Genomic DNA, 12171 nt, shown 5'->3' with positions numbered 1-12171 from the left:
GATATTATATGCTTTTTAGTAAATGTGACAGGCAATGTGTAACCCACTGTCATCTTTTATTTACTCCCATAAAGCAGTATGGAAAACACTTAACATGTGACATTCAGGATACTGTAAGGCTGCATTGTACAGCTTTGCAACATTGCCTTGAAAGGGGCACTGCCTTTTCCTTTGCCTACATCTTTTCCCAAGTGGGTTTGTTTTTTTTCCTGACTTTCCCCATGTCCAGTATCTGTTTTCCACAAGTTCCACAAATGTATCTGATGAGGACAATGCTTGTCTGCTTGGAAAGGTCTTGTAATTTCAGTCTTACATCTTAGCTGCTACGAGAAGTACGGGAGCTGCTCACATCCCCTCGAACTTTTTCGCAGATGCTTGATGATTCATGAGGGGCCAACCTCGGGAGACCAAGCTGGGGCTGACTGTGTTTTCACATTTATCCAAACCAGTTAACTCTGCAAGATCCCACTGAAATTCTCCATAGAAAACGAGTGCTTTTGGTTCCTGTCTTGGCTACCCAGCTCTAGGTTGTAATTTAGTGCATGGGAAAAGGGTAAGAGGGAATCAAGCTGTACCAGAGCTCCTGAAGAGTGTACTCCACTGTCAGGTGAAGGCTCTGAGTGGCTTTGCATTTCATCCCATGTGAGTTATAGAAACAGTATTTATGTGCATTCTTGACAAATATACTTCTTCTGTTGTGGAGAAGGTATATCTTCATACTATAATATTTTTTTATCTCCTACTTTACTATACTAAGCATTGTCTCCCCATGCTTCCCTTCAGCCTTTCCTCTATAATGACTTTTTACTGCATTTACCATAATAGAAATAGCAAGTCACTGTGCTTTGATTTTTAACATGTGCAGCTTTGTTTCTCCATTTACCTGTTCAACGTGGATACTGCAGAGCTGCACCAACCATTACATTTCAGCACTGAGCTTGGTCAGCTGTGATTGACTTGCTGACAGAGCACTCTGGTCTGTGGAATTCAGAGTTTGACTTAAATGAAATGCCATGACAGAGCCTATCTTCTTGGGATACAAGAACACTGCTAACGTATTTTCTCAGCTCGTGTAAAGCGCACATTATTTTTGTGTGGCTGTACATATATGAGCACATTTAAAAGATACTGTCCCTAGCAGTCTAGTCTCAGCAGCTAACAACTCCAGAGAGCCTTTCTCTCAGAGGCATGAAGCGCATGGAACCACACAGTCAAATGCATGCTGATAGTGGGAAAATGGCAAGAGTTTGCTGTCCCAAGAAAGAAAAGCAAAGTACTCTCAAATATAGGCCAAGTTCTGCCATGGTTTCCTGCAGTAACTTTTGTTCAGACTTGGGGAATGGCTGTTTCATTTAAAAGTGCAAAATTTGCTGTCACTGAATGGTTTTATTTTTATCCCTTTTCTTAGATATTTTGGACATAGTCTGGTGAAACCCCTGTCCTCTTGGGCTCATTGGGTGTTTTCAGAGTCCAAAGGTCCTCAGCATTCCAGTAGGAGCTCATTAGTGCTGGCTGGCCATTTTGTTTCATTCCAGATAATGGGGAGGGGTGGGGGTGGAAATAGAGGGTTTTTTTGTTAGTTTTTCAGTGGGGTTTTTTTCTTAGTGGGAAAAAGTGGGATAAAAGAAAAATAGAAACCAGACTTGAGTGTAGATGTTCCTGATGAAAATTGCAACAAAACTGATAGGTGGGTGGTCTTTGTTTTCATTGAACTGTCATATTTCCAATGCTTGGAATTTCCAGTTATTTGGTCAAAACAGAACAAACCAAAACCGAGTAGTTTGGTCTTTTGTGAGATATAGTGTTAGGGCTGTATTTGCTTAGAAAGGGTGTCTCAGGGTATAAGAACATTTAATCTTGAATGAAAACATCTTAGAAAGATGTCACAATTAGATATTTGGAGATAGTTTTTACAGGAAGCCCGGACTTTTCTAAGTTTCAGGTTGCTTGTGAGCTAGAATTATTACCCTGTCAGAGGAGTAACAACGAACTGTTGACACACAGCCACACTTTGCTTACAGCTACGTGCAGGGAGGTATTCACAGCCTGGAAACACTGAACCACAAGCTGAAAAATAGATGTACTTAGCATGAAGTTTGTCCTATTTCTCTGGGTTCCTGTTTACCATAAGCATTATGAAACAAATCTATTTCTTTTGGATAAAGAGCCTAGAAACCTTCAGTCAAACATAAGATTTTATTTTAAGAAAGCAAGCTTTGATTACAAGACAGATGGCTGTAGCTGTTTGCTTACTTTGGGTTTCTATTTCCAATGTTCATAGAGTGGCTTAGTGGGAGAAATTTTCTTCCCATTCGCTCTTCCTCAGTAGCCAAATTCAGCAGAAAGCATCAGTTTTATATATCTATTGCATGTAGTGGAACTGAAAGATGACCTGGCATTCAGTGGAGTACTGGGGACAATTCTCAGTTTAAGATTAGGAGTTCAGGTGTTTACGTGAAAGCAGGTATGAGAAATCTTTCTGTTGGCAACTGAGCTGAGCCCTAGATCCCTGCACACCGCATGGGGAACACCGATAGCTGTCTCACAGGTAGAGGCTCATATCTGAGTTTCTTAACTAGAAACTGGACCTGGCTGTTATCTTCATGTTGCCTTGGAGCCTTCTGATTCGCAAAATTCTACCACACTAAAGTTGTCAATGCACAAAAAATAGTTACTTGTAGTTCTTTGGTGCTGAGAGCCAAATTCCAGTATCAGTAACAGCTGGACAATGCAAGTCCATGGTTGGAACTGAGAAGACTTTTTGACTTTCAGAGGGCTGGGTCTTGCCACAGTTCCTGTAATCTTTGGAGCCAAAGATTTGTTGCTTTACCTCAGTATAAGTAAAATTCAGGAACAATTGAGTATTTGCTTAGGTAGAAGTTGTGGAATTTTAATTAAAGACTTGACTATTTGTCTTGAAGTTAGGAAGATGGCGGGACAGTTTCTGACTTCATTGCTTACATGGGCATCTCTTCCCAGAGCACCAAATCTGTGAAGAAGAGCTCTTTACCTTGTCACTTCACAGTGTCTCACATTGTTCTCAAGATTGCAGTTTCTACTGAAGTTAAAGTTATGCTTTAAAACCAAAATGGTGAGAAGGAAATTATATAATCAATCTCAATGGAAAAGTAATGATATATTTATCATGAAATAAAAAATATATATAGTTGAGTACTGGTTTTCTTGTTGTTTTTAGGGGGGGGTGAATTAATAGAAAATACTTTATTTCCTGTTTAATAACCTCTCCTAAACCCAACTTTTTATAGACTTTAAATGCAAATAATTTGTTCTGTGTTATAAACTGTTGTGTTTTTTGCCTTCCTGTAACTGGAACAACATACTAATTTCTACAAGTTGTGACTACTAACAGAGAGCAATCACCTCACAGACTTGTACCGAAAAGAAGAGACCATCAGCGTGGCAGGGAACGGCTGCATCCACAGTCCTCGCTTCCCCAGCAGTTACCCCAGGAATCTCCTGCTAACATGGCGGCTCCACTCACCGGACAGCACCAGGATCCAGCTGGCTTTTGATAATCAGTTTGGACTGGAGGAGCCTGAAAATGATATCTGCAGGTGAGTGGTGGAAGTTTGCAAAGGGCTCCTTAACACCGCATTCAAGCTTAATGATGTGGCCACTGGCATGAGACTGCAAAACCGAACCTAGGTATTTCTGCCTGGGTCTAGGATGGCCCTGCTTGGAGGACAGACCTCCAAGGGCCACTTCCAACCCACACCAGTCTTTGAGTTTGTAAATAAACTGACCTGTCCTGGGCTTGAAGCTGTTTTGGCAGGTTTTAGTCCTTCTACAATATTTTAAGCACAAGCGACTTGTGCACTTAAATCCAGCTACTTAACAACTCAGGTACTACTTTAACAGGATTTTGTCCTCTATCAACTCTGTTATGTTTTAGCTAGTCAAAAAACATCTTTTTTCAGTAGGTGGAAGGCTCTGGGAGGTTTGAGCAAGTAGGTATGTGTTTATATTGGGGTGTGAGAGACAGACAAAAATACACTGAAAAACATAACTATGTTCTTCAAATTACCTATCTTTATTGTTAAACTTCACTGTTATATTTTCTTTTAAAACCATTAAATATAAGTCCACAAACATCAGTGTGCTCTGTATCCCAGTTGCTTTGTTTTACCTTTTTAAGCTCACTTGATCTGGCTCATTAACCCAGGTGTATAAATTGTTTTGTGTTAGCAGAGCACAGATCTGAACCTTGCCAACACTCACTGAAACAGTATAAAACCATGGAGTTTTCTGTTTATATTTCATTTCTTTGATTCAGCTATCTGTTATGCAGGAGAGAGCAGGCTCAGGCTTCCCATGTGCTCTGAAAGGGAGATTGCTGTGATGCTACTTATATAAAAGGCTCAAGTCTCAGCTTCCAGCTCCCTGCCTGATCATGTTACTTACACCTTATCTATGCAGAGAACTGGGCTGTTTGGATTTCTGCACACTGAGCCTCTGCTTATCTTATCTTCTTTGTCAATTAGTTTGTATGTATAAGATTTGGCATCTCTGCAGGAGTTTACAGGGTGGATTTTTTTTTGTTTTACTTTGTTAATTTTCTGTGTTACCAGTAGAGAGAACCATTTCTGCAGGTTTGCTTTCCATTTAGTAATAAAAGAATGCAGCCTGAAACTGGCTGTCCTTCCCTCTGCCTAGATGGTCTTGGCAGCAGCTGCACTGCTGTGGTACTGTTGGTCCAAGATCAGCAGCAGAATCAGTGATGACAGTTCCCTCCTAGCACCGTGAACGCTCTCCCGGATTGGGAGACTAATGCATACAGAAGCAGCTTGTTAATATTTACATAGCAGCTAAACTGTGGCTGACCTTAAAGCATTGCAACTTTGAAATGGAGGACTAATTTACTGTGGAAAACAAAGATTAAGTCTTCTCTGTCAAGAGCCATTGAAAGTGGTGGCATGGTGAGGGGAAGTCAAGCTGTTACTGGCATTATGGGTTTGGGGACTGTCTTTTTCCAGAGCAGCAAATTTAGGATGCAGAGAGAAGCAAAGACCTTCCATAGCATCTGTAGAAGCTAGAGAAATATCACATTCTTTTCTGCAATAAAGCTTTCCCAGGCATTCCTGGAAGACCTTTATTTGCATAGTATTATTTCCAGAGTGAGGAATTTCTTAGGCAGACAGCTCACGATGCCTTTAAGCCTGTTAAGTACTCTGTGCATAGTAAGATTTTTCACTAATGCTCAGTATGTTTCTCAAAACTAGGTCCTTTCTGCAGCTTCAGTCCCTGACAATCCCTGCAGTGCTGCTTTAGAGAGACAGCCAGGCGTGTTTAATTGAAATGAATGCTGAGAGCTGAGCATGTGCTTGAATACTGTGCACAGTGGACAAGTAATTCAGGACCTCTGCACCTTACCTTCCTTTTGTACTTGCTTTTGACCTTACGCTTTTTTCTTCCAAAAACTTCTTAGTGTTTTCTTTCTTTTTTTTCATTAATGCTAATTAGTTTAATTTGCATACTATTAAGACTGAACTGATTGAAATTCATTCAGACTGAGGAATGAAAAGGTATACATTAGCAGAGCTGTTTCAGAAGGAGAAGAAATATTCAAGGTTTTACAGAATTTTCTAGAAGTGCTGCTAGCATTTCCACAGGCACTTGGTTAGAGATGATTCTGAAAAGCAATTAAATCACCCAGCCTCTGAGGCTCCTTGGATGCACAGAAACAACCGAAATTACACCTACTTCCACGCTCACTGCAGCAAAGCCTCTGCTGTTGAAAGCAGAAATAATCCCTGGAAGCCACATTTTTCCTAACAGTTAGTCTGCTTTATGGCCTCAAAGAGTGAGGATGACAATTTTCCCCCAAGCCTACAAGGTTATCTTATTCTGAAGCCTCTGCAACCCCTTGTGCTAAAGTCAGCATTCACTGCGCTGTGCTGCCCGGGGGCAATGGTGAATGCCCCTGGGCAGGCAGTGCAGAGCTCTGCCGTGGTACCATATCCATACCACGAGGGAGTGGAAGTAGAAGACTCTGGAGAGAGCTTGAGACAAATTTACCTCTGTCTGGAACTAAACTTTGTTGTGTTACAAAAAATGTATGCTTCAGCAGAGTTCAGGCATATTTAACTGATTTGGTTAAGGCAAATCTGTTATTTTCTGTTCTATGCAATTTGGGGTTGGTGAATGTAAGAGCAGCAGTACTGATATTCTCAAGCCACATAATACTTTTGTGTTTTTCACATGGGCTCTTAGAAGAAAAAGAAAAGCAGGTCTGTTATTTATAGAGCTCTTCAGCTCCCACAACTGGGCAGAGAGGCAGGCGCCTGGCCCACAGACCCAGGGGTGGGGAGCAGCATATTGCTAGTAAGAACCCCTTAACAGTCTTAAACTCTCTCTTTGGAAGAAGCACATGTTTTGGTAGTAATATCTTTTCCTGGTAGAGATCTTAACTGTACTGTGAGGATGGCACATCTCCTCATCTCTCACTGCCCCATCAACCGTCTGCTCTTGTCATCACCTCTCCTTTGCCATCTGCAATGTGTGTGGCCTAATTCTACCTCCACAGATATTGAGGGACTGCTTTTCTCATAGGCTGAGTGAGATTAAGACTTTATTCTCTGCTTTCCTTACTCTCCAGCTCCATAAATGAGCTCAATAAATGACCCAGACAAGCAAATGTGCACACTGGCAGTGAGTGTGGTCTATGTGTCCCGTCACCCATGGGGTTTAGTGTCTGCTGCTCTTGGCAGAGCCCTCTTTGGGCTCAGGACACCAAGACTGTGGTGTGGGTGCCTGGCCAAGGTGTGACCTTTCACAGGGCAATACAGGCTGTTGCTTTTACTCTGGTGACATGCAAACAGCAGAGTCCCCACCATGGCACACGGTGTGCCAGCCTGCCCTTTTCCACTGTCTTTCCAAACCATCTAGCAGGAACATTATACCACCTACAAAGAAACTCCTAAAAAGCAACTTTCGGTAGCATGGACTGCCCTGTGTCCTTCCATCGTGTGCCTTTGTTCCTGGGCACAGTGGCAGCTCAGCTCCAGCCCTCTGAAACAATATCAGAAACTGCACAAATGCTTGCAGCTGATCAGCTTGGACAGCCTGCTTTAAATAATATTATCAGGTCTCTATATTATTTATCCACCACATAAAATGTATATGCTTACAGTGCACTTGCCTCTCAGTGCTACTTTAATGTGGTAGAAAATACTGTCATGTTCCAGGAGCCCAAAAATCATCCATTCGAGCATGTCTACCATTTGTAGTATTTGTTCTGATGCTTTGCAATGGAGAATGGGGTACAGTTGTCTTTGTGTCTCTAGCTGTGCTGCTGTCTAATTGCAATCATCTTTAACCAGAGTTGGCAAAAGCTAATTCTTTAAACTGGTTCCCAGGTATGACTTTGTGGAAGTGGAAGATGTATCAGAGACCAGCACAGTTATACGAGGACGGTGGTGTGGGCACAAGGAAGTACCTCCAAGAATAACATCAAGAACAAATCAGATAAAGATAACCTTCAAATCGGATGACTACTTTGTGGCTAAACCTGGATTCAAGATTTGTTACTCCCTTGTGGTAAGTCACTTAGCTGTGTCATGGGTGAGAGAAATAGTAGTGTAAAAGAGCATCAGTACTTGGAGACTGGATGGTGTCGCTAACTATTGGATGAAAACACTAATTGACTGAAAGTATTTTCAATCCAGCAACAATGTAATTCAGATACAAATACAGATCAAAGTGTGGTGTTTTTGGTTTTTTTTTATATCCGGTCATTAAATACAAAATAAGTCAAGTCCAGGCCAAGATTTATACTAATAGCATGTTTCAGAAGCACCAACACTTTCTACACTGAGTTTGCACTGCCAGTTCTTTAAGAGGTACTGCAGACATAGCAAAGAAATGGCTGCTCTGTCAACTCTTTTTTTGTGTTCATTTGAGGGCAAATAAAAATGCCTTGAGGGGTTATGGCTGTGATTCTGAGTTAGATGCAGAATAGTTTATTCTACGTGCAATGAAATTCTACATGCAAAACACTGTTCTAAGGCTCAGGCTGTATTTTTAACCACATGTAAATATTCTTTTTATATGCAGTGGCATTAGCAGTGTATCGTGTACTGTTTCAATGAGATTAAAACCTCCTCTGTTTTTATTTTGGTTTTGTCTTCAGGAAGCAAGAATGCTTATTGCTTTAAGTAGATTTTGATAGAAATACATATTTCTTTGTATTGTCCTGATTGATATTATAATGCTTCTGGTGCAGTGTAGCTCGAAAGAGGCAGATTTTGCAAACACTCAGGAAATGGTAAGCATTAATTTATTGTACTGTCATCATTATATTTTCATATCCATCACACTTCATATTCCCTTTTTATGCAATGCACTGTTACTTAACAAGACTAAGAAAGCCTAGAATAGTAATAATGTTAGTGCTGTAGCAGGAGAGATTCATTGTTTGAGTCATTTCATTTCAGGCTCTTGGCTTTGCATGCATGCGTGGCTATGTATGCTAAAAAGAGTCCATAAACAGCACATTGTCAAGACAGCTCTAAAGCTATAAAGGTTGTGCTCCCTTGCATTTAAATTGTTAGGCTTCTAGCAGAGTAAGACATTGCACTGCGAGTAAATCCTGAGCTCTAATTTACTGTGATTTGGAGGTAATCTACTAAAACTAAAATTTAGGTTGGGCAGTCTATGAAGGACCACTGGGCAGAAAAATGAGACAGTAAAGCAGCCTTTTTTCACGCTGCTCATATTTCAGTGCAGCCACAAAAACTCGGCTGCATTTAGAAAGCTTTATTCCAGACCATGTACAGCTAGTCTGATAGTATTAGGCTTTCCAAAAAATGAATGTTGTCACTCATAACACACAGTACTTTCTGCACTAGGAAGCTCAGAAAAGGCTACTGTATTTATCTAATTTCAAAACTGTGAGTAAACAGAGAATTTTACAGTCTAGCAAATCTATTCAGAAGAATAATCTCCAAGTGCACCGTTTGAATGAAATACTGTTATATTTCTGAGAACTGTAGTGGCATTTGAGAGATGGGAGATGATATGTGCTTAGCTAGCCTTAAGATTCCAAACAGTTCTACCTAAAACTGCAGAATTAATATTCATCAGAGTCAGCCCTTATTTGATAGTCCCCACAGCCATTTAGAGTTCAGTTCATAGATATGCTGAGCACTGCTGACCCCTGAAGGTTGAACTCAATGTGCATTTTCTAGGCAGCAAACCAGGTAGCATTAATGAAGCAGGCAAAACCATATGGTATTTTGTATAAGATGAAATGAAGGACCTTTACATTGCCTTTTTTTTTCCTTTGTAAATTCCTCCAAACAAGGCTGCTTCTAGGGGCTTTCTTGGAAAATGGTGAGCAAGATACGAGCAAATCTTTAACTTCCATGATTTCTCTTATATATGGAGTTTGCCTCTCCATGGCCGTTGTTTGTATGTATACCAGAATCTGACTAATAAATTTTCCAAGCAAAATGGAAGCAAATGATTTGGAGAGTTCACTTGAGTTTATTGATCAGATGCATCCTCTGAGCGTGGTGCCAGAATGGCTGGATGAATTTCTTCCAATTATATATGCAGCCAAACAGATTTGTAGCCTTGCTCTCTAGCCTTCCAATTTATGAGTCTTCAAGGAAGTCAGTTAAGTTCATTTGATGCAGATCAAGTTTTTACTTAGTTCAGCACTCTGCGTGAGGCACAAATGAGGCACCACAGAGCTTAGCAGAAACATACTTAATTATCTACTGGTGTTTTTGTATTAACTTCATATTTCAGTGCAATTTAGAGAAACAAAAAGGGATTATTTTTCTAAAGAAGACATAAATTAGACTTGTGTCCATGGAAATCATGTTTGCCCTTATGAAACAAGGCATGCAAAACTAAGTGACCCATGTAAAATGAAGGGACTCAGTCACTCAGGATGGTGGGATTAGAATTCAAAGTGACTCTGAAAAATTAGACTGAAAAAAACACAAGCACGATCTTTAACAGGATAAGATTGAAAGCCACACAGATGCATGGGAGTAATTAACTGTTCCAGTATAAGATAAGACAATAGGCAAGGGAGCAGATCTGTGAAATAAAGTCTGACCATCTAAATGCAGTGCTTAACAAATTCTGCTTGCCAGCTCTGGCTCCCTCCACCTTCTCCTCCTGTCCCTGCATACTCTGTGTATGAGCACCTCTGCCTCTGCCCTCTCCTCTGTGGGGCTGAAGGACTAGGAAGGCTAGAGGGGAAGCAGTGAGGCTGATTTTGGAGGGAAGGGGCCTATCCAACATGCTGCTGCCTGTTGCCTTTCCCTAATCTGTTCTTCCCCTTTGAAGCCATAAGTCTCCTGTATAAGGTGAGAGCTGCAAAATGTACCTGACTCCAGGAGCTTATTAGTGAGTTGACTGTGGCCCACTGCGTATCCCAAGTTGAATAAGAATCAAAAGTGTCCTAACATGGCTGGAAAATGTCACACCTATTCTGGGCTGTTCGTGACAGTGCAGTTAGTAAGCATGTGCAGCTGGTGGCTAGTGTCTACAGGTGCTTCACATTCAAATGCTCACTTGTAACTGTGCAGTTTGTTGACTTAGCCTGGGTATCCACACAGAGAAATGTCTCCCTTGAACCTATTTGAAAATTGTCTTTTCCTTCAAGCTCCACAGACCTAGAGCAAGGTGGTCTTGAGCAAGCTCTGGACAGCAGTTACATGCAAATTTGTTTGAAATTCTTCCCTGCCATTATCAGTTAAACTGCTTATTTCTCAAACATTTTCTTTGTGGGTTTTTTTGTTGTTGTTTCGTTGTTTTTTGGGGTTTTTTAAGTTGGCTTAGAAACATTAATTTTCAGTATAGAAAACACTGAGGTGTTCTAGACTTTTTTATATAATTTCATGCTCTAAGAAATTATAGCAGCCTATAGGGATGCTGGGGAAGGACTCTTCATTAGGGACTGTAGTGACAGGACAAGGGGTAATGGGTTAAAACTTAAAGAGGGGAAGTTTAGATTGGATATAATGAAGAAATTCTTTACTGTTAGGGTGGTGAGGTACTGGAATGGGTTGCTCAGGGAAGTTGTGAATGCTTCATCCCTGGCAGTGTTCAAGACCGGCTTGGACGAAGCCTTGAGTAGCATGGTTTAGTGTGAGGTGTCACTGCCCATGGCGGGGGAGGTTGGAACTAGATGATCTTAAGGTCCTTTCCAACCCTAGCTATTCTATAATTCTATGATTCTAATGACATAGTGTGTCACAGTAAACACTACAGAATGTGTGATTCAGAGGAGGGTAAGTAATCTTAAGTTACTTACACAGTTGCTAGATGGGAGGTAAAACTGTCATGAGAAAGGCCCCTGGCTTACACACCCTGAAGTAGGTGATGTTAAAACTTCGCATTACCACGCATGTAAAATTTCATTCCACTGCTGCTTGCAGAGCAATTACCTCAATGGAAGTATCTCGTGTGTGACAAGTAAGTATTCAGTAATTACTAAAAATACTGCATCAATTATTTTGAGATGTAGGAATGTAAATTAAGTTACACTGTTACACATGGAAAAGGTCTTTGATTGACTGAAGGCATTTTATACAATCCCCTCTTCTGAAATGAAATTCTTCCTATGTCCTAATTCTGGAAGGGAATGTTAATAAGACTGTACCCCATGTTTTACAAGTACATTAGCATGGACATTTACTAAAATAACCTCAGAACTCACCCAGGAGTTTGTTCCAACAATATAGGTGAATGTTTTGAATTAAAATTCCCAACCCTACATCTAATTTCATTTTAATGAGACAACTAGAAAATGTTGGATTCCATTTGCTAATTAAAAACATTTAGTTTATTGTAAAAGACACATATTTGTTATACATTTATAACAGTAAATTGTTATTGTCTTACTAATTGTTTCATTAATCCTAAATGGAACCCATATTTTGGAGCTTTGACTAAAATCATTATTGGAAACAAGGGCTACAAAAAAGCTAGGAACATACGTATATGTACAAGCATGCATATATACAAAGATGTAAGGCTTAAATATATATTTACATCTTTTTACGTGTATACGCATATATCTGTGTGCTTTAAACTTTCTTTTCTTTATAATTCATAACTTTGAAACATCACATGGCGTAAGAACAATCTTTACTTATTTGGAATTGCAAACCAACAGTAGTGGACATCTTGTGC

At 40.3% G+C, this 12171-nt stretch overlaps 1 protein-coding gene across 5 annotated transcripts in view; it reads left to right on the top strand.

The window, feature by feature from the left end:
- Nucleotides 1–12171, top strand: part of PDGFD (platelet derived growth factor D) — a 138144-nt gene that overhangs the window by 77303 nt on the left and 48670 nt on the right. For 2 of the 5 annotated variants that reach the window (XM_034074475.1, XM_034074473.1), the window contains exons 2-3: nt 3371–3575; nt 7377–7557. In XM_034074475.1, coding sequence (XP_033930366.1) covers nt 3371–3575; nt 7377–7557 — 386 coding nt within the window. Of the gene's footprint in view, nt 1–3370; nt 3576–7376; nt 7558–8242; nt 8285–12171 lie in introns of all 5 variants that reach the window. The other 3 variants (XM_034074472.1, XM_034074470.1, XM_034074474.1) reach the window with 3 other exon arrangements.

Source organism: Melopsittacus undulatus, chromosome 2 (genome assembly GCF_012275295.1).
Source record: "Melopsittacus undulatus isolate bMelUnd1 chromosome 2, bMelUnd1.mat.Z, whole genome shotgun sequence".
NCBI lineage: Eukaryota > Metazoa > Chordata > Aves > Psittaciformes > Psittaculidae > Melopsittacus > Melopsittacus undulatus.
This window is presented reverse-complemented; position numbering and strand designations above follow the sequence as displayed.